At 41.1% G+C, this 26,892-nt stretch overlaps 1 protein-coding gene across 2 annotated transcripts in view; it reads left to right on the top strand.

Annotated features, from left to right (window-relative positions):
- ctif (CBP80/20-dependent translation initiation factor) overlaps positions 1 to 26,892 on the top strand; it is a 106,462-nt gene that overhangs the window by 33,714 nt on the left and 45,856 nt on the right. For both annotated transcript variants that reach the window (XM_084046618.1, XM_084046617.1), the window contains exons 6-7: positions 6,338 to 6,442; positions 9,521 to 9,599. In XM_084046618.1, the coding sequence (XP_083902744.1) occupies positions 6,338 to 6,442; positions 9,521 to 9,599 (184 nt within the window). The remainder of the gene's footprint in view (positions 1 to 6,337; positions 6,443 to 9,520; positions 9,600 to 26,892) is intronic.

The following is a 26,892-nucleotide window of genomic DNA, read 5'->3' as shown; positions in this document are numbered from 1 at the left end:
ATGTCAAGGACCCCGAAAGGATATGTATTTGGCCGTGGACCCCCATCTCAAAATATGTTGTTCCAGGGACCCCCCCAGAAGCAAAGTTTGAGTTACAAATGTTTGCTTCAAAAAAACATACACGGTATATATCCAAAGATTTGCACAACTTTTGAGATTTTTCAACAGATTTTTCAAAAAGAAACCAGCAGATCTACAAGCTCATAGCGGCAGCACTCGGTGCCGCGCTATGAGCTTGTAGATCTGCTATTTTTGAATAGCCAAAGAAAGAAATAAAAAATGACAGACGTGTTCCGGGTCTTAACGGCTTAAAATAGAACACAGTATTGACTTGCATTCTCTCCTGATGAACGCGTGGCTCTAGTATAACTCGATGGGTTCCTTTTTAAAATGGCATTGTAGAATAGTGAGTCAGTGGCTGGAGGCTGAGACTGGTTCCCATGGCAACTGCTGCACGGCAACATGGCCTCCCTTACTGTAGTTCCGGCCACGGTGGCAGATGTGAGCACAGACACACGATGCCGGAGCTGTTAATGGCTGGATGATGCAAGCTGCCCGACAGAACGGGTCCAGAGGGCACGAAATGGACCCTCACGGCTGATTTATTTTATTCATAATTGTTTATAATCCATACATGGGCAACTGGCGGCCCGGGGGCCACATGCGGCCCCCACCTTCACTTAATGCGGTCCCGCAGGTTGATATCGCAATACTGATATATTATTGATTTCAGCTGTTACAATTCCAAACATGCAAACATGACCTGCTTTAATTACTTCAGTCTGTGTCAGTAGCTTAGTGACTAGTATTACAATGCTATTGTCTGTTTTATGTCCAATGTATTCGTATTTAAGTTCATAAAGTTAACATAAGTATAACTAAATGCATTTAAAATTAAAAAATAAATAAATCAGGATTCCAATTCCAAAATAGCACAAAAAAATGTGGATTCCAATAAAAAAAAATAGCAGATCTACAAGCTCAAAACACGTCACACTGCAACCCGTTTTGAGCTTGTAGATTGGCTATTTCTGCTACTTTTGCGTGTTGACATAGAATGGCCCGACAGTATATGCAATGTGGCCCTCTGGAGTGAGTGTCGAAATATTGTGGCCCTCGTCTCCATCATCAAAGTTGCCCACCCCCAGGGTTGCATTGCTCATGGGACGGCCTTGCACGGCGTGCCGGAACCTATTTGACCAGGAGCACGCGCAGGCACACGCATAGATTTAAAACTACTTTAAATTCACGCCTCAGCAAAGTTTACAAAGGCTCCCGACTCGCACCAGGTAAATGAACATAGGAATGAGCCTAGATGCATATCAATAGGCTCCATGCACAGCAGCCATATTGGGAATGAATTGGGCCCCTTCCTTACTTCCTTCACAGGTGTTACCAATAATACTAATTAAAGCTCTGTTCCATTTAGTGTGGCATAGTGGTTGTCTTATTTTCAAGGACCCCCATAACTCTGAGAGTGTACAAATGGAACCAAATGGTACGGGTCCATTTGGTTCCATTTGTACACTCTCAGAGTTACACACCCACCATAAGGGGCCATTTGGGAACCAAAATGGAGTGTTTCTAGTGAGCCAACATGCACGATATCAGCACCCTGACCAGAATGGAACAGAGCCCTTCATTAGTATCATTGGTAACACCTGTGAAGGCAGTAAGAAGAGGCCCAATTTCTTTCCAATATGGCTGCTGTGCATAGAGCCTATTGTCCATTGTGTGACCTGTTGTGTAGGTGTTACGCGACGTGTGCGTCACGCCATTGAAAACACAGTGCAACCACGTTCCAATTCAGCATTGCAACACTGCCCACCCCTATAATATAATAAATTGATTATTGACTATTCTTACTGCAGGTATTCTAACTATTTATTTATGTATTTATATTTAAAAGGAAAGCGCCTTCCCTGGAAATCATCTTTATTTCATTATATCCTCTCCCTGGGGTGTCAATCCACTACGGGCAACCCATAGACACTCCTATGTCATGTTTGAAGTCATTTGTCTAATACACAGTGGTGTTTAAGCCGCCAGTGGTTAACATGCGTATCTCCAGTGAATATTCAAAGATGAGACACTACCCTTCCTCTTTGCCTGGCCTACTTGTTGTTAACTAGTTGTAGGAACTATTGTTGTATTGGATCTATTAGCTCGTGCTCATTTGATTTGGCTATTTTATCTCATGTGTTTATGAAAGTAGATAGCTGATATATTGCACTTTTACCTTAGCGCTAGGTATACTCTTGGTTGCTTGTTTTTACGGGAAATGCACTTACGACCTCTGGTGATTAGTAGTTTCGTTCCCTACCTATGTTGAATGCACTTATTGTAAGTCGCTTTGGATAAAAGCGTCTGCTAAATGACTGTAATGTAATGAGACGCTGAAAAAGCAAATTAATATTGTAAAAACGAATTCAAAACATAGACCATTATAAGTACATACTACCTACAGAATGTGTGTGTGTGTGTGTGTGTGTGTGTGTGTGTGTGTGTGTGTGTGTGTGTGTGTGTGTGTGTGTGTGTGTGTGTGTGTGTGTGTGTGTGTGTGTGTGTGTGTGTGTGTGTGTGTGTGTGTGTGTGCGCGCGCGTTATGATACAGTTTTGAATCTTATGCTCTCTACTTCAACATAGTACATTTCTGATCTTGTGCTACTCGTGAGCACTCCAGCTTTCTCAGCTCATAAACCTGCCTTGACGTCAAGCTCTGCAATTAGAGAACGCTACTTTTTCAAAACCCTAAATATAGTGTTTTTCATCCGATTGCTGCTAGACCAATTATGTTTTTGAACCATACTCCTAAACGACACCTGCGGTGTCTCGCCTCCACTGCTCGCAAAGTGCTTCCTGGACATTGATTGGCCTTGAGTGGGCAATTTGACCCGCTGTGGTACACGGTCGTCTAAAACGTTTGATTTTCGTTATGATGTATGGCGAAGGTTTTTACGGTGTGGCACTGCAGGGGCCAGCCGTCTAGAACTTGTGTGTGTGTGCGTTTTATTAGTGGTTCTCAACCTGTGGGTCCCCACGTGATTTTGGGGGGGTCCCCCAGATGACAGTGATGTGACAATTTAAGAAAAAGAAAACCCCAGAATGAAAGAAAAGAGAAAAAAAAGGCCATTACTGCATCAAAGGTAATCAACAAACTATGCTATAAAAACTGTTCAAACATTGGCCAAATTGTCAAATAATATAAGAAGGAGGCAAACAAATTGAAACTAACCAAGCTTGTACATCGGCTGTTTTCACAATATTTATCTGTGGGACAGAGTCAAACTAAATGTAACGCCTCAACTCCTACAATTCCATGTGCTTGTCAGGGTTGGGGGTCCCCAGTTCCAGTGTTGTGCCTGAACGCGTTCAATGAACGATCGTTCATGAACTCGTTCGTATTTTGGGCGAACGTGAACTGAACGTACTGTATATCCGCTAGATGAACGTTATTGTGAACGCGTTCATTCTGGCGTTTGTGAACGGCGTTCTCTCTTCGTTCAAACTTCGTTCAAGAGTGTCCCAAAATTCCATGGTTACATCGGTTTGTCATGTTGTATTTCATCCTATTCTGTGTTTCCGAGACGTCTTGAACGCACCATCAGCCAAAAAAAGAGAAAAGCAAGGCGGCGTCTCACATTCATGTGCGCAGCGCGGAGACCGACTCCGAGTGAACAGTCTCATTGCAGCGACAGCTAGTGAACAGCACAGACAGTTACGGCCACTCGGCCAGGGCGAAGAGCTGACACTTTATCCGCTCTGCGAAGCTCATTTCCCGGCCACAAGCATTTGGAAGTTGACTTGTGTCTCTTCCAAAGTATCGGTGTTGTTTCCTTGGCTTCACTGCCGACAAAATTAACTTGAAGCTGGGCTGAATTAATAAAGTAAACACCGCGGAACGGCGAAATGAGTTTGGGACGTTACAACAACATGTCCGGACCGTGGCTGATGCGTCGTGCACCGTAGCCTACAGCCGACTTTAGGACGGTAGCCCCGGCCCCCGAACCTCTGAATGAACGTATTGTAGTCTGGACGTCCGACCCGACTTTATTTTGGCATTAAAAGTGGACTTCTGCACCTGGCTTTTGATGTTAACAGTGTCATACACTCACTTTGACAAGCCCCCAGCCAAGATGAATGAAAAAATAAAACACCATTACATTATTATGCATTACATTAGTATTAACCACATGAACCCCAGATGGGGGGAACATAAGCCAAAAATAGCCGATCTACAAGCTCACAACGTGTTGCAGCGCGACGCGTTGTGAGCTTGTAGATCTGCTATTTTTGGCAGAGAGGAAAAAAAGCGTCCAAGAAAAGTAGGCCTCCCACCAAGATGAATGAAAATCTTTAGAAAATAGCAGATCTACAAGCTCACTGTGTCGCACCGTGACCTGTTGTGAGCATAGAGGTATAGGTTGTGAGCTTGTAGATCGGCTATTTTCCAATAGCCAAAACTTAAATAGGGCTGAAGTGATTCATGTATTTGCAAAATCTACATAGTAACTAGTAACTTCAGTTTTCAAATAATTAAAAATAAGTACAATATTTGCCTCTGAGATGTAGAGTAGAAGTAAGTAAGTACTGAAAACTGCTAATACTCTAGTAAAGTAAAAGTACCTCAAAATTGTACTTAAGTACAGTACTTGAATAAATGTACTTAGTTACTTTACACCACTGGAAATAATAAATATAGGGTGCTTTGTGTATGTACACCAGAGAGGATATAATGTATAAGAAAATTAAATAAATAACATTGGTTTTATAATGTATTGGATAAAAAATAAAAGTATAGTAATAAATAATAGATTCGGATGCATCCTGCTCCATATACAATACAATACAATGCACTGCTTTTCAGTTAATCATTCAAGTTTGAGACAATAAAAATATGCGATTAATAAGCGATTAATCGCGCGATTAACTACACAAATCATGCGATTAATCGCGATTAAAAATATATATTGAAAAAAAAGAACGAAAAAGAACTGAACTAGTTCATTTTTTGAACCATGAACTTTAGTTCAAAATTTTGAATTATGAACTGAACTTTGAACTAGTTCATTTTAAAATTTGTGAACTGAACTTTGAACTAGTTCATATTTTAAGTGAACTTTCCCAACACTGCCCAGTTCAAATATGATTATTTGGGGGGGTCGTGGCCTGAAATTAGGTTGAGAACCACTGTGTTATATGATATCCTTTTGAATCGTATGCTCCCTACTTCAACATAGTACATTTCTGATCTTGTGAAAACGTCATGAACAATCCAGCTTTCTCCCTTCATAAACTTGTCTTAACGTCAAGCTCCGCAATTAGAGAACACTTGAATACTTTGAATACTTTTTCAAAATCATAAATGTAGTGTTTTTCATCTGATTGCTGCAAGACCAATTAAGTTTTCCTCCACAATTGGCTTTTGAACCGGACATTTACATCTAATCGACACCCGCGGTGTCTCGCCTCCACTGCGAGCAGTGAACTCAATTAAGGCACATTGTGTGGCCTTAATTGAGCAATTTGACCTGCTGTGGTACATGGTTGTCTAAAACGTTTGATTTTGAATGATGTATGATGACGATTTTTACGGTGTGTCACTGCAGGGGGGCCAGCCGTCTAGATGTGTGTGTGTGTGTGTGTGTGTGTGTGTGTGTGTGTGTGTGTGTGTGTGTGTGTGTGTGTGTGTGTGTGTGTGTGTGTGTGTGTGTGTGTGTGTGTGTGTGTGTGTGTGTGTGTGTGAGAGAGAGAGTTTTCCATCTGCTGAATAGAGTCTTACCTATTCATTTTAGTCAAAATGGCAGTTCCTTTTGACCGGGAACAGTAAAGGTGTAACAAAGTTGAACAAAACAACTCAGATTCCAACAGTGGGCAGGAAATCATCAGGTCTTGACTTGAGGCAGTCGGATGAAAAACACAATAATTAAGATTTGGGGAAAGTCGTAAACTTGTAAGTGCCCTCAACAGTGTTGCCAGATTATGTGAGAGAAACAAGCAACCAGGTCTAGGAAAAACAGCCCAAAAGAAGCGACGATGGGCCACATGAGCACTTTAACATATACATCAGCTATTTGAAAAATAGCAGATCTACAAGCTCACAACGCGTCGCGATGCGACGCGTTGTGAGCTTGTGGATCGGCTATTTTCAAATAAAATCTTGCGGGGAAATTATAATAATCAGATCTGGCAACCCTGACCCCAACACCAAGCACGAATCAAAGTAGAACGGAACAAAAAAAAGCCGAAAGACCATGTTGGCTTTGTGTTGCGTTTGCACTTTTTCCAGCTGATCTCTAAGCCAGTGTCTCTGTGTGTGTGTCGCCTTGTGTTTTAGGGGTGCAGGATGGGACGTGCAGCCAGAGAAGCTGGACTTCAGCCAGTTCCACAGGAAGCACTACAAAGCCACCGCCAAACATCTGCCCCACATCCACCAGGAGGGGTAAGGCCCTGTCCCCCGAGGCTCTTTTCAGTGTTTGCCCGGATTTTGTGAGAGAAAAGATCAACCCAGGTCTATGAAAACAAGCCCAAAAGAAGCGACTATAGGCAAAATGTCTTCTAAGTCCTAACCGTTTTCTGAAAAAAAAACGTATGTTTCCATATCAGTGGTGCTCCAACCTTTTCATGTCAAGGACCCGAAAAAAGGATATGAATTTGGCCGCCATCTCAAAATGTTTTGTTCCAGGGACCCCCAGAAGCAAAGAATAGAGTTTAAAATGTTCGCTTTAAACAATATATATTCAAAGATTTGCACACATTTTCACGATTTTTCAAAAATAGCAGATCTACAAGCTCGTAGCGCGCTATGAGCTTGTAGATCTATTGCAGAGGCTATTTTTGAATAGCCAAAGTGTAAAATAATGCTTTTTAGCTCAAATGAAAAAGTGACACAGATGCGTTCCAGGTCTTAATGGGTTAAACCTATATGAATCTGCTATTTGAAAATAGAAGATCTACAAGCTCAGTACTTGTTTCACAAGCAATGCGACGCTTGTGAAATCTTGAAATAAAATGTGAAATATTTGGACGATCTTTGAAACACACAAACAAATCTGGTATAGGGGCTCCCTGGCACAAAACGTTTTCAGATGGGGATTAAGGACAAATACATATTATTTTGGGGGTCCATGACATGAAAATATTTGTAATAATAAAATAAAAAAAAGGAAACAAGCCCAAATAAGCAGCCACACTTTAGAAACAAGCCCAAAAAAACGCAACTACCAATATTTACAAGCAAGCAACTTTACTGCAAAAGAAGCCCAAAGTCGCTTATAATAAGCGAACATGGCAACACTGGGCTCGTTCTGTTCTGCTCGGTTGGGGCGTGGTTGTGTTAAGGCCTGGATGACCCAGTCTATCACACACCAATACACATCAGCCAATTGTCATTCTACAGTACGCTGCTGTTGGGTGGAAACCTTGTATGTCCAAAACAGTTCCTTTTATATTATTATTTTTAAAATATTTCTTGTATATCCAAAACGGTTCCTTTTTTAGTATTATTTTTAAAACATTAAAAAGTAATGAAAATAGCAGATATACATGCTTGTGAGCTTGTATATCTGCTATTTTCTCTACTTTTATGTGACACTCTTGTATGGTGAAGTAGGGGCATTGATTTAGGGAAAAAAGTAAGTTGAAATATGGAGATATGAGGTTTCTCAAAGGCCTCAATGGTGAATATGACCATTTAGGGACATAATGTGCGATTAAACTCGTTGGCTAGTAAGTACATGTAATTTTAACCACATTAACACTGGTGACCCAGGAGCCGGTGGCCTAGTGGCTAATGCAGCCTGACAGCGAGTCACGGGTTCGATTCCCGAGCCCGATGGCCTTTGCTGCATGTCAGTCCCCCGTCTCTCTCTCCCTATACTATCAAAATATAGGCAGAAAAGCTAAAAAACATATCTTAAACAAAATGACTCTGTCGTCCCTACTTTGGGCCAAATTTCAAATAATGGATGCATTGTGAGCTTGTACATCTCCAATTGTGTGTGTGGGTGTGCTTGTGCGTGTGCGTGCGTGCATTTTTGACAGTTTCACTGACATGCCCAAAATAGGGAGGCTTAAGCAGAAAGTGGTTTAAAATAAGATGTGATTATTCTAGTCGTTGTTATTCTGGCCAAGGCTCTCAATAGCTAAGTAAAAAGTGACATAATCCCTTCTCCCAGACAACATGGCAAAACATCTGCTTTCTCAGCGCAGATATAGTTTATAATGTGTTCGCAAACGTGCTGTTACTTCACAGTCGACCAATTATCTCGCCAATAAGCTCTCCTAAATAATTGTTGCTACATATATAGCACAGTTCTGAGTTTCAGCATATGGATTTAACAGTTCGGTTCAGTTCTACAACATTATTGCAGACTAGTCGATATTTGTACATGCATAACGGATGATAGCGTGTGACATATTGATAGTATATAAGTATTACTAGGCCTGTCACAATTATTACATAATTGCCTCATCGCATTTATTGGAGAGAATTGCAATTATTTTGTATAAATCGTCTTTTTCAAAAAATAGTGGAAATAGCAGATCTAGAAGCTCACAACGCGTCGCATTGTGAGCTTGTAGATCTGCTATTTCCACTATTAATGTTTTTTATGAAAGTATAATACTAATATATTTAGGTCATATCTGACCTGTGCGACTTCAAATTCCTAAAAGCCAAACAGAAACGCAATTTCTATTCACATGTTCACAGTGTTCAACGACAGAAACACATTTAAATTGTTTAATCGCAATTACCTGAGTGACAATTAATCGTCAGGTAAAAATTCATAATCGTGCCAGCCCTAATAGGCTCTATGCACAGCAGCCATATTGGAAAGAAATTGGGCCTCCTCTTTCTTGCTTCACAGGTGTTACCAATGATACTAATTAAGTCTCTGTTCCGTTCTGGTCAAACAGAGTCAGGGCGCTGTGTGCATGTTGGCTCACTGGAAACACTTGAGGGGGTTCCAAATGGCCCCTTGCGGGTGTGTAACTCTGAGAGTGTACAAATGGAACCAAATGGACCCGTAAGGGTCCATTTGGTTCCATTTGTACACTCTCAGAGTTATGGGGGTCCTTGCAATTAAAAGGTTTGAGAACCACTGTGCTACACTTAATGGAACAGAGCCTTCATTAGTATCATTGGTAACATCTGTGAAGAAAGTAAGAAGAGGCCCAATTTCCTTCCAATATGGCTGTTGCAACCAGTATTGGTTTCCAGACTACAGCCAGCGTCCCTGGTCCTATTATTCATTGTCCAACCATTGTTTTTAAATGTTACATTTAGCATCAGCCATGTGTCTATCTCTGTATCCATCCATACTCTTCCTAATGCGTCACAATTGATTGCAGCCTGTAGGGTTTTTCTATTCGAACGCTGGTCTGTTCACTGAGCTCGTCTGTCTGCATTTGTCGACAATGAATGTTCCTATTAATACATTATTTCTCCCTCTCTCTCTCTCTCTCTCTGTGTCTCTGTCTGTCTGTCTGTCTCCTTCTTTCTCTCTCTCTCTCTCAGGATGATTAAAGGTAAAGTAGATGACGACGATGGCATAGACATGAACGACATAGAGAGATTTCTCCCCCATCTACACTCCGTAAGTCCCAATATAAACACTAAACATTACCCTGTACCCGACCTATACTCTCCAATCTATTGGTGTTCTTGCAGAGTCTGTTCTGTCAATGTTTTATACATTTTTATAAAACATTTCTCACACATTTTTAACTGGAATGAGACAGCACAGTGCTCTTAGACAAACAACTATCAACACCATCAGCCAATTTGTTTTCAGAGAGCGCTCTCTTGTGGCACAAGGAAAGAAACACAGGCACCAAAAAGTAATAGCAATTGCTCATTTTGATGTGGCATTTCATGTGTGTGTGTGTGTGTGTGTTATCTTATAATATATATAATTATATTATGATACAATGCTCAACACAATGTCATTATTGAAGAATATAGGCCTGAACTGTCTCACCAACGTGGTGTAGAAGAACACTTCCCATTGAAAACATGTGGTGTCTATGGTGGCTTGTTGTTGTGACACAAGTGACACCTAGTGGTGGGACAGAGACGTTGCAGTCAAATGGGCAGAAACAGTGCATTGATAAGTTGCTATACTGCCCCCCAGTGGAGAACGGATTGAAGTGCAGCTCGGGCAGTCACAGGTCAAAGCGGTGTCAGCATATAGGCTCTATGCACAGCAGCCATGTTATCACTTCCTTCACAGGTGTTACCAATGATACTAATGAAGGCTCTGTTCCATTTAGTCTAGCACAGTGGTTTCCACGACCCCCATAACTCTGAGAGTTACACACCCGTAAGGGGCCATTTGGAAGCCCATGAGGCTACATTGACGTAGTATTTCTTTGTCCATTACTTCCCTAGAACCCTGGTTCTCAGCATGGGGTTCAGGGACCCCCAGGGGTCCTTCAGGGTGTTCCAGATGGTCACCAGCTAAATGATTGAGAATTAGGCCCAAATAGAACCAAATGAAACCTTGCTGGTCTGTAACTCTGAGAGGGTTCGTTTGTAAACTCTCCAGAGTTAAATTAACGCTGAGGATTTTACAGGGTAGATTGGGGTCCCAGAGATCCAAAACGTATCAAATTCGGGGAGGCGTGCCCTAATGCATGTCAAACTGGGGGTGCTTGACATTAACCCATTTAGACCGGAGAAGAATGTGTGTCATTTTTAGATTTCTTTGGCTACAAAAAAATTGCAGATCTACAAGCTTGTAGCGCGGCACTCGGTGCCGTGCTACAAGCTTGTAGATCTGCTGTTTTTGAAAATTTGTGAAAATATGTGCTCTTTCAATATATTTATACATTTTTGTCTCAAATCTTTGCTTATCGGGGTCCCTGGAACAAAACATTTTCAGATGGGGGGTCCGCGGCCAAATACATTTTGGGGGTCCTTGACATGAAAAAGTTTAAGAACCACTGATATATATAGCAACATACGTTTTTACTGTTAGGATTTAGAAGACATTTGTAGAATCCCCCAGAAGCAAAGATTTGAGTTAAAAATAGGCCGCGCTACGAGCTTGTAGATCTGCTATTTTTGAACGGCCCAAAGAAATCTTAAAATGACACGGATGCGTTCCTGGTATTAATGGGTTTAAAAAACGTTTAAGAATCAGTGGTGTAGAATCCTCAAATCGATCCGAAAGAAATCTGTCGTCACGCAGCAGCCCTAGTAGTTGAGTTTGTAGCAGATAGAGTCTGTAATGTCAGGTGAGGCTGTCACACACTCAACCATTGTTTTTGTCGTTGGTGTTGTTACGCAACTCGGTTTCGGGGGTTGTTGGAGGTTACCTGGATGGCGTAGGTTGTTCTCTCTCTCCTCTTCCTTCCAAAAAAGCTTCTGGGTCCAAGCTTTTTCTTGAACCGCGACCGCCGTCGTCCTGCCTTCCTTCCCCTCTTGGCTTCGGTAGATAGACGTGGGCTGCCTGCTGCTGTTTTTTAATTCTTTTACCTCTCATCATCATCTCTCGGCCAAAGCCCAGGCCCTTAAGCTGCTTGCTCCACTCAAGATGGCTTCCTCCTGTGTTTTTTAATGGTCTGGGAGCCAGCAGTTGGCTGTTTCCTTTCATTCAGATAGAAAAGGTGGATGGAAGACGGGGGTCAGCCGTGTCCGTGTCCGTCTGGTCTGTGCTTTGGAGTTTTGGATAGGATGTGTGGGGCTGTATGCTGGGATCCAGCGGAGGACGGACACACACACACACACACACACACACACACACACACACACACACACACACACACACACACACACACACACACACACACACACACACACACACACACACACACAAGCTGGGGATGCCAAAGCCCCTGGAATTCGCTCGCTCTCACTCACGGTCATGCTCTCTCTCTCTCTCTCACTTCCATCTCTTTCCAGTGGTCTCAAGTAACTAAGTACATGTACTCAAGTACTGTACTTAAGTACAATTCTGAGGTATTTTTTTACTTGGAGTATTTCCAATTTTCTGTACTTCTTACTTCTACTCCAATACATCTCAGAGGCAAATTTTGTACTTTTACTACACTGCAATTATTTTTAAACTTTAGTTACTTTGTAGATTTTGATTATTATTACTAAACATACATTAACCCTATTTAGACTTTGGCTATTTGAAAATAGCAGATCAACAAGCTCACAATGCGTCGCGATGCGACGCATTGTGAGCTTGTTGATTGGCTATTTTCAAAAGAGTTTGAAAACTTGAAATGGGACATTCTGCACAATGAGTACTTTTACTTTTGGTACTTTCAGTACATTTTGATGCCAATACTTTTGTACATTACAATTCCAGACTTTTACTTGTAACAGAGTAAAAAATGTGAGTACTTTTTCCACCACACTCTCTCTCTCTCCCTCTCTCTCTCTCTCTCTCTCTCTCTGTCTGTCTCTATCTCTCTCTTTGTTCTTTTCTCATATGAATAAATCATCCTGTCTGTCTTTTGTACACTATTAAACTGGATTTATAGTCCTTCATAAGTGTCACTCACTGAACATAGCCGATCGACAAGCTCATACTTTGGCTCTTTTCGTCTGGCGGCGCCGTCCTACAACAAAGTACAAAGGCTTTAAGATCTCCTGTTTTTCTGCATGCACTGGCATCATCATCATCTCTCTCTGCCATAGCTGAGTGGGCCGAGAAGACGTCCGGGAGTCGGAAGGTCACCGGTTCGCCACCCAGCAGTGGTGTAAAGTACATTTACTCAAGTACTGTACTTAACTTCAATATTTGATTCTAGGGGGTCCCTGGAACAAAATGTTTTGGCGGCTTGACATGAAAAAAGTTTGAGAACCACTGATATTATAGCAACATAAGTGTTTTCAAAAAACTGTTAGGATTTAGAAGACATTTGTAGAATGCAAAGAAGCAAAGAAGCAAATATTTCAGTTTAAAAATGTCTCTGTGTGATCGTCCCCTTTAACAGAAACATGATACCGTTCACTCACCAAGCTCACAAGCTCACAGCGCGGCACTCTGTGCCGCGCTGTGAGCTTGTAGATCTGAATAGCTAAAATGACACAGATGCGTTCCCGGATTGAATGGGTTAAAAAGCCAAAGGTACTGTTGTGTGTGTGTGTGTGTATGTGTGCGCGCACGCTCGCACGCGCACGATGCTCCATTCCGGTGCCTGGGAAAAGCTAGCTAATAGCTTCGAGGGGGGGAAACTGGGCTTCCTTTTCCTTCCCGCTGAGTGAGGCCGGAGGACGTTTGGTAGGAAGGTTTGTTAGAGGAAGATGGTAAAAAGATTGACCCGTGTAAACGGCTCTCTTTTTTAAATGGCCTCCATGGAATACTTTGTACTACACGCCGCTTCCACTGTGGCCTCCTCCACCCTGCGTCCTATTGTAAAGGAAGGAAAGGCAGGCCAGAAGAAATCTAATCATTGATTTGTGAATCCATACGCAGACATACATACTGTACTGTTATGTTATGTGTGCAATGGAGCCATACTTGGACCGCTCTTGCCTTCCTTTTGTCACTGAAAGGTAGTGGTTGGAAAAAGCACTCAAATTCTTTATTATAAGGAGGAGTTCACCCAAAAAATGTCTTATTTTCTATCAATTACACACCCCATGACGCCTTGATTTCATGGATTTATTTTTGTTTTTGTGGCATTCCTAAAACAATAATTTGATGACCGTGTGTATTTCCGGTAGGAGACACAAATAATCAACTTTGTGTCTCCTACCGGATACATTAGCCGGTAGGAGACGGGAATCAAATTATTAGCATAGAAATGCGACAAAAACAAAAAAGAATCCATGGATTCAAGGCTTCATAGGGTGTGCAATTGATAGAAAATAAGTCATTTTTTGGAACTCCTCCTTTAAGTAAAAGTATCAATACTGCAATGTGGAAGTACCGTGTCACAAGTAAAAGTCCGGGATTAAAAATGGACTCCAGTAAAAGTACAAAAGTATTGGTATCAAAATGTACTTAAAGTGCCAAAAATAAGTGTACTAAAATGTTTGTAAATAGCCGAAATACAAGCTCACAACGCGTCGCGGTGTGACGCGTTGTTAGCTTGTAGATCGGCTATTTTCAAATGGCCTAGGTATGAAATAGGGCTGAAGTGGTTAATGTAGGTTTTTATAATGTCATCATTTATATCTGCAAAGCAACTTGTAACTAAAGTTTTCAAAAGTGGAGTAAAAGTACAATATTTGCCTCTGAGATGTAGTGGAGTAGAAGTCAAAGTATTGAAAATTGGAAATACTCCGGTAAAGTAAAAGTACCTAAAAAATGTACTTAAGCACAGTACTTGAGTACATGTTTACACCACTGCCGAAAGGTCACTTATAATGAATAATAACAATAATGTTGTACACTAATATTAATAATAATCATCCATGTAGTACACCAATAGCAATAATCACATATAACAATAATAATCAGACATGTATAATGCACTGTATAATACACTATATAATACTGTAATACAATAATAATAATGGTAGTAACTCATGTCTACAGCACACTAGTTCCCTCCCTCAGTCAGTCAGTGTTTTGACCCACTAACTCACTGCCTGCCAAGCTCATCAGCCTAATATCATATCAGTATGAACGTTACTATTATGCAGGAGTGGAAAACGTATTCACATTCCTTACTTAACACATTATATATACTTCTTTTCAATTACAACCATGGAGTGCCAAAACGGTATATATACTGTTTTTGAAAAAAAAAAAAATCCATTTTTTTTTTCTTTTTTCCTCCATAGCAACAGGAGATATCATTTTTCGAAGATTTAGACTCCCATCCACTTCCTGGTTAACTTATGACTTCAAAAGCCTGTATCTCGGCTCCTGTGTACTTTTTTTTTTACAATGTATTTTTGACTATTTTCAACTGGCTGCAACTATGGAACGGTTTTCAGAATGTTTTTAATTTTTTCCCCCCCGATTGTACGAGATCTCTATATAATGAATGGATGCTTTTTTTTTACATGGATTTACTCGTCGTGGATTCTAGAGCTTTAAACAGTAAAGCGCAGTCAATGGGGAGAATGCTGGCACCCAACGTAAGTTGTTATGAAAAAATGCTGGCACCCAACGTGTTAAGTAAAAGTATCAATACTGCAATGTAGAAATACTCTGTCACAAGTAAAAGTCTGGTATTCAGAATTTACTTGAGTAAAAGTACAAAAGTATTGGTATCAAAATGTACTTAAAGTACCAAAAGTAGAAAGTACTCATCATGCAGAATGTCCCATTTCACAAGTTATCCAAAAAAAAATCTTTTGAAAATAGCCGATCTACAAGCTCACAATGCGTTGCATCGCGACGCATTGTGAGCTTGTAGATCGGCTATTTTCAAATGGCCCGAAATGTATATAGGGCTGAAGTGGTTAATGTATGTTTTGTAACAATAATCAAAACCTACAAAGTAACTAAAGTTTTCAGATAGTCGTAGTGGAGTAAAAGTACAACATTTGCCTCTGAGATGTAGTGGAGTAGAAGTAGAAGTATAGAAAAATGGAAGTACTCCAGTAAAGTAAAAGTACCTCAAAATAGTACTTAAGTACATTACTTGAGTACATGTACACGGCAACCGCTCTGTGTGTTAGAGAGAGAGAGAGAGAGAGAGCGGGAGAGAGACTGAGACCGTCTGTACGGCTGACATCCTGAGCAAACAGCCAGTAACTTTATTTATGCAACTTGGCCGCGATGTGCGGAAGTCATTTTGGAGCCAGTTCAGTTCAGTAGGTTCCTGCTTGCATTTGATCACGTTTAAAACTAAGACTAAATATATTGTCTATTTGGTCAACAAATAAAAACTAGACCAAAATGTTTAGTGAGGGACTAGTGGAGAAGAGATCCAGTAGAACTAAAAGACAAGTCGTTTTGTGTTTGGCTGCGCTCGGGGTGTCGCGCTCTGAAAATAGCCGATCTACAAGCTCACAACGCGTCGCGCTGCGACGCGTTGTGAGCTTGTAGATCGGCTATTTTCAGCATGCAGTGCAGTGTAAAATCAGCCAGTGCGACGCCAAGAAGGTCCGCCAAAACACGATTTAGTCGACTAAATCGACTGCAGATTTAGTCGACTATAATCTTTTGATGATTTAGTCGACTAAAACTAGACAAAAACGTAAACATTTCAGACGAATACAATACGACTAAAACTAAATGGAATTTTATTCAAAAGACGAAACAAAATCCAAATTTGCTGTCAAAGTCGACGCTGGCTTCCTGGCGGAGGTTTAATTTCAGAATTATGTGTATACAAATGTTGCTCCTATTCTTGAGTCTATACTGTACAGGGTCCCCACGGTCATGAAATTCCTGGAAATATTTTGAAATTAAAAATTAAAAAATCCATTACTGGAAAAGGTTTGGAATTTATCAAGGGTCCTGGAAAAATATTTGGCTATGCATTGTTTTTGGCTATTGATTTTGTTACTACAAAACATTTTCATAAACATGTATAACATTACACGAAATATGTAACATAAGTAGTTTAAAACGCCCTTGCATCCTTCATTACTTTTGAATTCATAAATGGGGCAAAGGCAATATTTTGCACGAAATGTTGAATGAAATTGTACTATTCTATATTCTATGCTTTATTTTTGCTACACTGCCTATCTTTGGGCATTGTACATAGGAGTAAGAGACACATTATTGTGCTGAATGATTGTTATATAGGCCTGGAAATTGGGCTAAATATTCTGGAAAGGTTTTGGAAAGGTTTTGGAAATTCATTGCTAAAAATGTGTGGGGACCCTGACTGTATGTGTCTCTGTGTCCGTCTCATCAAAATGTTGATGTGCGTGGCGTTATGGAACGCGGTCTAAGTACGTCGGGAAACGGCTGATGAATCGAACCTGTGAACGTCGGGTCGTAGTTGAGAACCCGTGCGTGTTCTCGTGAAGCTCTTCTGCATATAGGTGAGGTAGACCCTCTCACCACAATAGGACTTTCACACAAGCAGGCCAGCCTTGTATAACGAGGCTTTCACCACCGAACAGCTGCAATGTGATTGACGCAGATTTTAGTTCACAAACATTGCATGCGGTGTAGCTATCGACGGTTTAACCCTTTAAAGACCGGGAACGCGTCTGTGTCATTTTTAGATTTCTTTGGCTTTTCAAAAATAGCAGATGTACAAGCTTGTAGATCTGCTATTTTTTGAAAAATCGTGTGCAAATCTTTGAATATATATATCATATATTTTTTTCAGGGACCTCCAGAAGCAAAGATTTGAGTAAAAAAATCGCGATACGTTTTCGTGATGATATGTATCGTTTTGGGAGAAAAAAAATATCGTTTTGAAAAAAAATAAAAATATTTTTTTTAATTTCTTTTACAATCATTATAATCAGGCATGCAAACAGCCCCGAGGTGAAAAGGGTGACAACATGTTGTTTTCTTTCGGGTCAGGTGTCACACTATTGCCCTATTTGGATTGAAAACGGCTATTGTAGCTGAAAAGCTACAAGTTTGCATGTCTGAATAATGCAAAAACAGAATTATTTGTTTGCATTTACTTTTTTCCTCCCCCATACATTGTTGTGAGCCAAATATCGTATCGTATCGTTTGGTGAAATGAGTGTATCGGCACACCCCTACACGGTATGTGTTCCGGGTTTGAATGGGTTAAGATTGTAAACGTAGGCCACGCCGTTACTAGACTCTTTCACATCTTTATTAACAGCATTTCAAATTAAGACAGTAGGGCGGGAGTGGCTAAGGAGCTATCAGGAAAGGTTCTCTGTTTGATTCCCTGGCCCCCCCCCCCCGGGTTAGTATCGAAGTGTCCCTGAGCAAGGACACTGAACCCCTAGCTGCGCCACGTGAGCAGGTTTGGTGCCTTTTGCAAGGTTTCCTCCACCGTCGGTGTGTGTGTGTGTGTGTGTGTGTGTGTGTGTGAATGTAATTGTGAAGCACTTTGGAGAAAAGGCGCGATATACTGTAAATGCACCGTTTACCATTTATACGGCACTTTCGAGATGGAGGGAAGTGGGGGTTGAACAATGAACATGAGAGTGACATGGGAAAGAATGAATATCCCATCTTGTGATCAGTGGTTAAAATCAAACCAAAAAGAGGAAGAACGGTGGAGTCTGGGAGCCCAGACAGCGCAGACTGTTTGGTCCCTTTGTCTCCGAGCCTACGTGCTCCACAGCAGGACTCTCTGGTAAGAGGCGGGGTCTGGGGGGGGGGGGGGGGGGGGGGGGGCGGAGTTAAGGCTTTGGGGGTTTCCCCACATGAGGAACCTGCCCTATAGGATTTCTGTACCGTATGCGTTTGTAGCTCCTCCCATGTCACACAGGCTTTAATACCTGCTTCCTCCCTCTCTCTCTGTCCACTAATCATCATCTCGCCCCACTGGCTGCTCAGTGGTCTCTGTCTCGCCCTCTTCAGCTCTCTGATTGTGTTATTTTTTTTCGACCACTTTTATCACTTTTTTTCCCGGCATGGCTCTTGCAGGGAAGCTAGCAGTCTATACGCGGGTCTGTCTGTCTATTCGTACAGAGCGAATCTTACTGGACCGATGAGCGGCAAATGTGCCCATTTTTTTGGTCATATGTTGTAGATGTGTCATACTGTAGATTATTATTTAGATATTTGTATTGAGTTTTTTCAAAAAAAGTTCACGTACAAACGCATTAACAAACCACTACAAAACACCACAGACACTAGTACTCGATACACAATGAAACGGATACACATACCATCCGATTACTAACTGACCGAAAATGACAGGTAATTTTAGTACAATACATTGACATAAAAAGCGGTATTAATATCACAAAATTAAAGCCAATAAGAGGCAAAGAGAATAATAAATAAATAAATGCAAAATAAAAGGGAAGAATGGAACAGAATTTTAAATGAAATGTAATTAACCCATTAAGACCTGGAACGCATCTGTGTCACTTTAGATTTCTTTGGGCTATTCAAAAATAGCAGATCTACAAGCTCATAGCGCGGCACCGAGTGCCGCGCTACGAGCTTGTAGATCTGCTATTTTTGAAAAACCGTAAACTTTTTTTTTTTTTACTTTTTCAAAAAACTGTTGGGATTTAGAAAACATTTTTAAGAATCGCGTCGGGTCTTAATGGGTTAAATGCAAAGTCAAAAATCTGTAAAATAAATCATAAAGAAATAAATCAACCATGTCATACTGTAGAGGATGACTGTGGCGTGACACAGGCCGGTCCCACGAAGCGGGAGGCCCCCGCGTGAAGAGGCCGCCCGGCCGTTTCCCACGTGGATCTGGGTTAGATCCATCACGATCTAGATTTATTTCCCGTCGTCGTTATTATGTTGTACTCGCTACCTCACGTCCGCTTCCCAGGCTGGTATATTTCATCTGTCCCCTTTCTCTCTCTCTCTCCCACCCACCTCTTCTCCCCGTCGTCCATCCATCTCCCCTCCCCTCCCTGTCACGGCAATGTCCAGGGGGGGTCAAGGTGACCGGTAGCTGCTTCCGCAAAGGCCCCCTTCCTGCTTTTGTCTCTCCAGCCCCTACAAACTCCTTAGGATTCTGCTCTCTGTGTGCACTGGTGGAAGGAGTTAACTTGCGTGTTCTTACTTAACAACCCATTGAGACCTGAAGCCGATTCTTACATGTCTCCTAAATCTCAACAGTTTTCTGAAAAACGTTTGTTTCTATGTCAGTGGTGCTCGATTTTTTTCATGTCAAGGACCCCCAAAATGATATGTATTTGGCCGCGGACCCCCATCAAAATATTTTGTTCCAGGGACCCCCCCAGAAAAAAAGATTTGAGTTAAAAAATGTTCGCTTTAAGAAAATATATATTCAAAGATTTGCACACATTTTCGTGATTTTTCAAAAATAGCAGATCTACAAGTTCGTAGCGCGGCACTCGGTGCCACGCTATGAGCTTGTAGATCTGCTATTTTTGAATAGCCCAAAGTGTAAAATAATGCTTTTTAGCTCAAATCTAAAAATGACACAGTTCCAGGTCTTAATGGGTTATGTAAAAGTATCAATACCTCAAGAGTAGAAATACTCTTGTTACAAGTGAAAGACCTGTGTTCAACATTTACCTGAGTAAAAGTACAGGTGTGTGTGTGTGTGTGTGTGTGTGTGTGTGTGTGTGTGTGTGTGTGTGTGTGTGTGTGTGTGTGTGTGTGTGTGTGTGTGTGTGTGTGTGTGTGTGTGTGTGTGTGTGTGTGTGTGTGTGTGTCTGTCTGAAGTGGTAAACGCATGTTTTGTAATAATAATCTACAGAGTAACTAAACTTTTCAAATAATTGTAGTGGAGTAAAAGTGCAATATTTGCCTCTGAGATCTAGTGTAGTATAAGTATTCAGAGTAGGAAATACTCCAGTAAAGTCAAAAATACCTCAAAAGTGTACTCAAGTACAGTACTTACGGTAAATGTACTTAGCACCACTGATCTCCGTCAATAGAGAGACCACTGAAGCGAGGCCGACAGACAAGACATACCGACAACTAGCAGACATACAGTACAAGTTCGTCTGCTATTTTTGAACATTTAGAAAGATCTTGAAAGTGTGCAAACTATTGATTTAGAAGGCATTTTGTAGAATCAACCTCAGGTCTTAACTCATTCACTGCCAAGGCTTATGAGAAGACATCGTCCAAACGCCCACACCACCACAACAACAAAAAATCTAGACACCTTTCATTTTAACCCATTAAGACCTGGAACTGTGTCATTTTTAGATTTTAGCTTAAAAACATTATTTTACACTTTGGGCTATTCAAAAATAGCAGATCTACAAGCTTGTAGCGCGGCACCGAGTGCCGCGCTACGAGCTTGTAGATCTGCTATTTTTGAAAATTCGTTAAAATGTGTGCAAATCTTTGAATATATATATTTTTAAAGCCAACATTTTTAACTCAAATCTTTGCTTCTGGTGGTCCCTGGAACTAAGTATTTTGATGGGGGTCCGCGGCTAAATACATATCATTTTGGGGGTCCTTGACATGAAAAAGATTGAGCACCACTGATTCTACTTGAGGGTTCATCCTCCTGGGGAGTTTTGAAGCGGTGCTAAGAATAGCCCCAACTATCAGAAGGAGTTCCAATCCATCCTCCCAAACTGTTGCACTGTGTCACGTACTGCTGGGAGAAAGCTATAATTGTACCGCTGTTACTAGGCAACGGCTTTTCTTTTCCTCTTTAGTTTTAAGTTGTTTAGTTAGTGTGAGAGAGAGAGACGGAGAAAGAGAGACACATTATTATTATTATTATTATTATTATTATTATTATATATAAAAACGTTCCAATGCATTATACTTGCGTCTGGTGACCAAACAGAATAGTTTGCTGAGTACAATATACAGTCACTGTCAATGGTGTAAAGTAACTAAGTACATTTACTCGAGCACTGTACTTAAGTACAATTTTGAGGTATTCTTTACTTTACTTGAGTGTTTCAAATTCTCAATACTTTCACTTCTACTCCACTACATCTCAGAGGCAACTATTGCACTTGTACTCCACTGCAATTATTTGAAAACTTGAGTTACTTAGTAGATTTAAATTATTATTACAAAACATACATTAACCACTTCAGGCCTACATACATTTCAGCCATTTGAAAATAGCCGATCTACAAGCTCACAATGCGTCGCATCGTGAGCTTGTAGATCTGCTATTTTCGAATGATTTTTTTGTACATTTTACACATTTGCAGACATTCTGCATAATGAGTACTTTCTACCTTGGGTACTTAAAGTGCATTTTGATACCAATACTTTTTTTTGCACTCAAGTCAATTTTGAATACCGGACTTTTTTACTTTCAACAGAGTACTTCAGCATTGCATTATTGATACTTTTACTTAAGTACAAAATGTGAATACTTTTTTTCCACCACTGGTCATTTGTATTGTACGCTGTAAAGTGTAATGTGCTTAACTGCACAGTACGGTATAAGTACATACGGTACATAACATAACAGACGTCCTCCTACGGAGGAGATGAGCAGACTGTCAGTGTAGTGTTGTAAACTATAGAGCAGCCACAGTGTATAGACGGTGAAGAATCTCTACTCTCGCTGTCATTCACAAGCATTGCAGGAACGCTTACAGCTATAATACACGTTCACACACACACACACACACACACACACACACACACACACACACACACACACACACACACACACACACACACACACACACACACACACACACACACACACACAGGTTTGTATTACTATACTTGTGAGGACATCAACGCTTTAGGAAAGCGATTTTATGAATGTAATTTTAAAATACATATATTTTGGCAGTTTTAACTTACGCCTAATGCCGAAAAACAGCCGATCTATAAGCTCACAACGCGTCGCGCTGCGACGCGTTGTGAGCTTGTAGATCGGCTGTTTTTCGGTGCATGACACTGGCGCGCAACTAAGTATAAATCATGTTTAACGCTAATTCCAATCCCTAAACCTAACCTCTAAATGTCTAATCCTGACCTGAATGTTTTTCTAATTGTAAACGTATCTCTAAAAAAATGTTTTTTTTAACTGTAAAACAACCATTTGTCTCGTGAGGACCAGGAGAACGGTTCTCACAATGTATATTTCTTCAAATCCTACTATATTTGGTCCTCGCAAGTATAGTAATACAAACACACACACACAGCTGTAATCATCTGCAACCTGCTGCTCCAGAGACGGCCCTGTGTGATCACGTTTCAATTGCGTTGCCGGGTAGAAACCTTGTATGTCCTCTCAGGATGTGGAGAAAAAAAAGACCCATGTGTTCTAATGGATCCAATATAGTTATTATTTAGTCACAAACTCTTGTTTAGTACTTTGCATTGGTTCAATATCTATAAAACCCACAGACACACTTTCAGTTCAAGGGCTAGTTCCTATTTTGGGGTTTTTGTCGCATTTTTTTGGCAGCGGTTCCGGTAGGAGACGCAAAGAGTCTCCTTTGTGTCTCCTACCGGAACCGCTGCCTACTGGTCCGCTGGTCATCAAATTATTGGCTTAAAAACAAAGCAATATCCATGAATTCAAGTCTCCATGGGGGTGACTAATTGATATCAATATAAATGTCTTCTTAAAAAATTGCAAACAGTAGTAGTTCACAACGTTGTGAGCTTGTAGATTGGCTATTTTGGCTACTTATGTGTGACACTGCACTAAAACGAAGTAGGGCATTCATTAACAGTGGTGGAAAGTAACTAAGTGCATTTACTTAAGTACTGTACTTAAGTAACATTTTGAGGTATTTGTACTTTACTGAGTATTTCCAATTTCCAATACTTTCACTTCTACTCCACTACATTTCAGAGGCAAATATTGTACTTTTACTCCACTACAATGATTTGAAAACTTTAGCTACTAGTTACTTTTCAGATATAAATTATTACATTATAAAACGTACATTAACCACTTTAGCCCTATCTTATACCTAGGCTATTTGAAAATAGCCTATCTACAAGCTCACAACGCGTCGCATCGCGACGCGTTGTGAGCTTGTAGATAGGCTATTTTCAAACATTTTAGTACTTTTACTTTTGGTACTTTAAGTACATTTTGATACCAACACTTTTGTACTTTTAGTCAATTTTGAATTCCGGACTTTTACTTGTAACGGAGTACTTCTGAATTGCAGTATTAATACTTTTACTTAAATAAAACATTTGAGTACTTTTTCCCACCACTGTTCATTTACAAAAAAAAACAAACATGAAAAGCATGAAGAAATATGGAGATACAAGGTCTCTCTCTCTCTCTCTTCCTCTCTCTCTCTCTTTGATCCTACCATGGCCCTGTCTCCTGCTATAGGTAGACATCTCTGTGCGAGGGCTTTGATACTCCGCCGTGGCGCTGGCCTTTTGATCTCTCTTCGTCAAAAAATGAGACGCACATGCCAGGAGGACCACACATCACTTGGCACGTTAACAACTGATTTATGCTCTTAGGTTTGTGCGTCTCCCTTAGCGTCGAAAATAGACGATCTACAAGCTCCACAACGCAAACGTTTCTCCCAGTAATAGGGAGGCTAGTGTTCAGGTGGTTAAAAAAATCCATTCAGCAAAATAATAGGGGAGCCGCAGCCAGAGGCCATGGGTATTCAGGGGTCCTTGAGAAGTTAGAATATCCATTCCACACATGGTCCCATTTCACAAGTTATCAAATGTATAAGATGTATAAAAAATCACACCCAGTGTGAAGTGAGCGGTGATATTTATGAGTTATTAATTTCATCATGCGTCTCTCTAGCCAATCACAGCACGTCCTGCGAAGTGACGTGCTTACATTTTTTACATTATTATTAATTTCATCATGCGTCTCGCTAGCCAATCACAGCGCGTCTGCGAAGTTTGAAGTTAATTTCATCATGTGTCTCGCTAGCCAATCACAGCACACCCAGTGGGTGTGATTTTCTTTTTTTAGCCAATCACAGCACGTCCTGCACAGCATGGCGTCACAGCAAAAGACACATTTTCACGACGGAAAGAAAAACTTTCACCACGGATGGGTCCTAAACCCTCTTATAGGAGCGGTTGCACCGCTCAAAAATACTCGTGATCGGCTCTCAACGCCTCGCAGTTCGGCTATTTTCAAAATATTTATCTGTGGAACCGAGTCAAACTAAATGTAATGCCTACAATTCCAAGTGCTTGTCAGGGTGCGGGGTCCCCAGTTCAAATGTGCTTATTTTTGGGGGTTAAAGGATAATTCCTTTTAACAGGTCGTTCATGAAAGTCCTTGCGGTCTTGTTGCATGGCTCTCCCATAACCAGGACCTGAGTAACAAATGTCGTTCTGTATGGAATGACAATAAAGCTACCTTGACCTTGACCTCTCCAATGAGAAACTGTGAGCAATTAGGGGTTAAGGGTCTTGCTCAGGGACAAATTTCATTTCATCGACACATATGCTGGCCTGGCCTGGAATCGAACCTGGGGCAACCAGGGCCTCTGGCTCCCTAGGCGGGCTCACTAACCACTCAGCTATGGCTGCCCCTGGTCTGAAACGTTTGGGAACCCTTGTACTACAGCAGGGGTTTTCAACCTTTTTTGCGTCAAGGACCCCCAAATTGACACACATTAGCCCAGGGACCCCCGTTTGAAAAGTTATGCCAGGGACCCCCAATAAGAGACGATTTTTACGGCTGTAGCAGTGATTCTCAACCATTTCAATTTCAAGGACCCCCAGTTTAACATGCATACAGACTACAGACCCACATTTAATGGCATTTCTATCTCTGGGACCCCAATTTATGTTATAAAATCAATGTTAATTTAACTCTGAGAGTGTACAAATGGAACCAAATGGACCCGTTAGGGTCCATTTGGTTCCATTTGTACACTCACAGAGTTACAGACCCAAAAGGGTCCATTTGGTTCCTATCTATCATTTAGCTGGGGACCCCCTGGAACTCCCTCAAGGACCACTGGTGGTCCCCGGACCACTTGTTGAAAACCACTGTACTACAGCATAGGCTAGACGTATTGTGGGTTGCTTTGAGAGGAGTCAAATTGGGAAACGGTGTTTGTTCTTAAGCTTGTCCAGCGGGCTCTCATTGACCGCAATGCATTCCATGGATCTCCCGCTTCCAGCGTTGCCTCCTCTGCCTCCCATGCGTCGAGCGCCTCCGCCCCGCCGTCTGTTCTCTCTTTATCCTTTGTCTCGTCGGTGTCAGTGTTCCAGGTAGCCCCTCCCACTGCCCTTTGACCTCATGAATACTGTGAGGTATGTGAGCTTCCTCCAGACGCAGACAGACACACGCACACGCACACACACACACACACACACACACACACACACACACACACACACACACACACACACACACACACACACGTACAGTCGCACGCACGCGCACACACACACACACACACACACACACACACACACACACACACACACACACACACACACACACACACACACACACACACACACACACACACACTCTCTCAGTGGTGGCAAGTACATTTACTCAAGTACTGTACTTAAGTACAATTTTGAGGTACTTTTACTTTCCTGGAGTAATTCCAATTTTCTGTTCTTTTACTTCTACTCCACCACATCTCAGAGGCAAATATTGTACTTTTACTCCACTACAATTATATGAAAGCTATTTACTAGATACTTTGTAGATTTTGATTATTATTACTAAACATACATTAAACATACATTGTATATATATTTCGGCTATTTTCAAAAGATTTGTATACATTAAGAAAACTTGAAATGGGACATTCCGCATAACTATATGTTGATCCCAATACCTTTGTACTTTTACTCAAGTAAATTTTGAATTCCGGACTTTTACTTGTAATGGAGTATTTCTACATTGCAGTATTGATACTTTTACTTAAGTAAAGAATTTGAGTACTTTTTCCACCACTGCACACACTAAGAGAGAGAGAGAAAGAGAGACCGATGTGGAATACAATGCACTCTAGATTCCTGCGTAGGACATGTTTTCTCAGTCGCACTCCCGTTGGAATTTCTAGCTATAGATCGTGCGTGTTGTGTGTACAGACGTGTACAGTGGCAGTCATAGATTGTCATCTGATAACCATTTGATGGCGAAATTACAGCCTACTGATAATCTACAGGAAAACAATGCAACTGCACCTTCGCCCGTCTGTCTGTCTATCTGTCTGTCTGTCTGTCTGTCTGTCTGTCTGTCTGTCTGTCTGCCTGCCTCCCACCTCCATTTTCGGTTTAACCCATTTAAGACCTGAGGCTGATTCTTACTAATGTCTTCTAAATCCTAACAGTATTCTGAAAAAAAAACGTATGTTTCTATATCAGTGGTGCTCAAACCTTTTCATGTCAAGGACCCCCCAAAACGATATGCATTTGGCCCGCCGACCCCCATCTTAAAATGTTTTGTTCCAGGGACCCCCCAGAAGCAAAGATTAGAGTTGAAAATGTTCGC

The sequence above is a fragment of the Gymnoscopelus microlampas genome (genome assembly GCF_963454915.1).
Source record: "Gymnoscopelus microlampas genome assembly, chromosome: 21".
NCBI lineage: Eukaryota > Metazoa > Chordata > Actinopteri > Myctophiformes > Myctophidae > Gymnoscopelus > Gymnoscopelus microlampas.
Note: the sequence above shows the minus strand (reverse complement) of the source record. Positions and strands in the feature narration are given on the sequence as shown.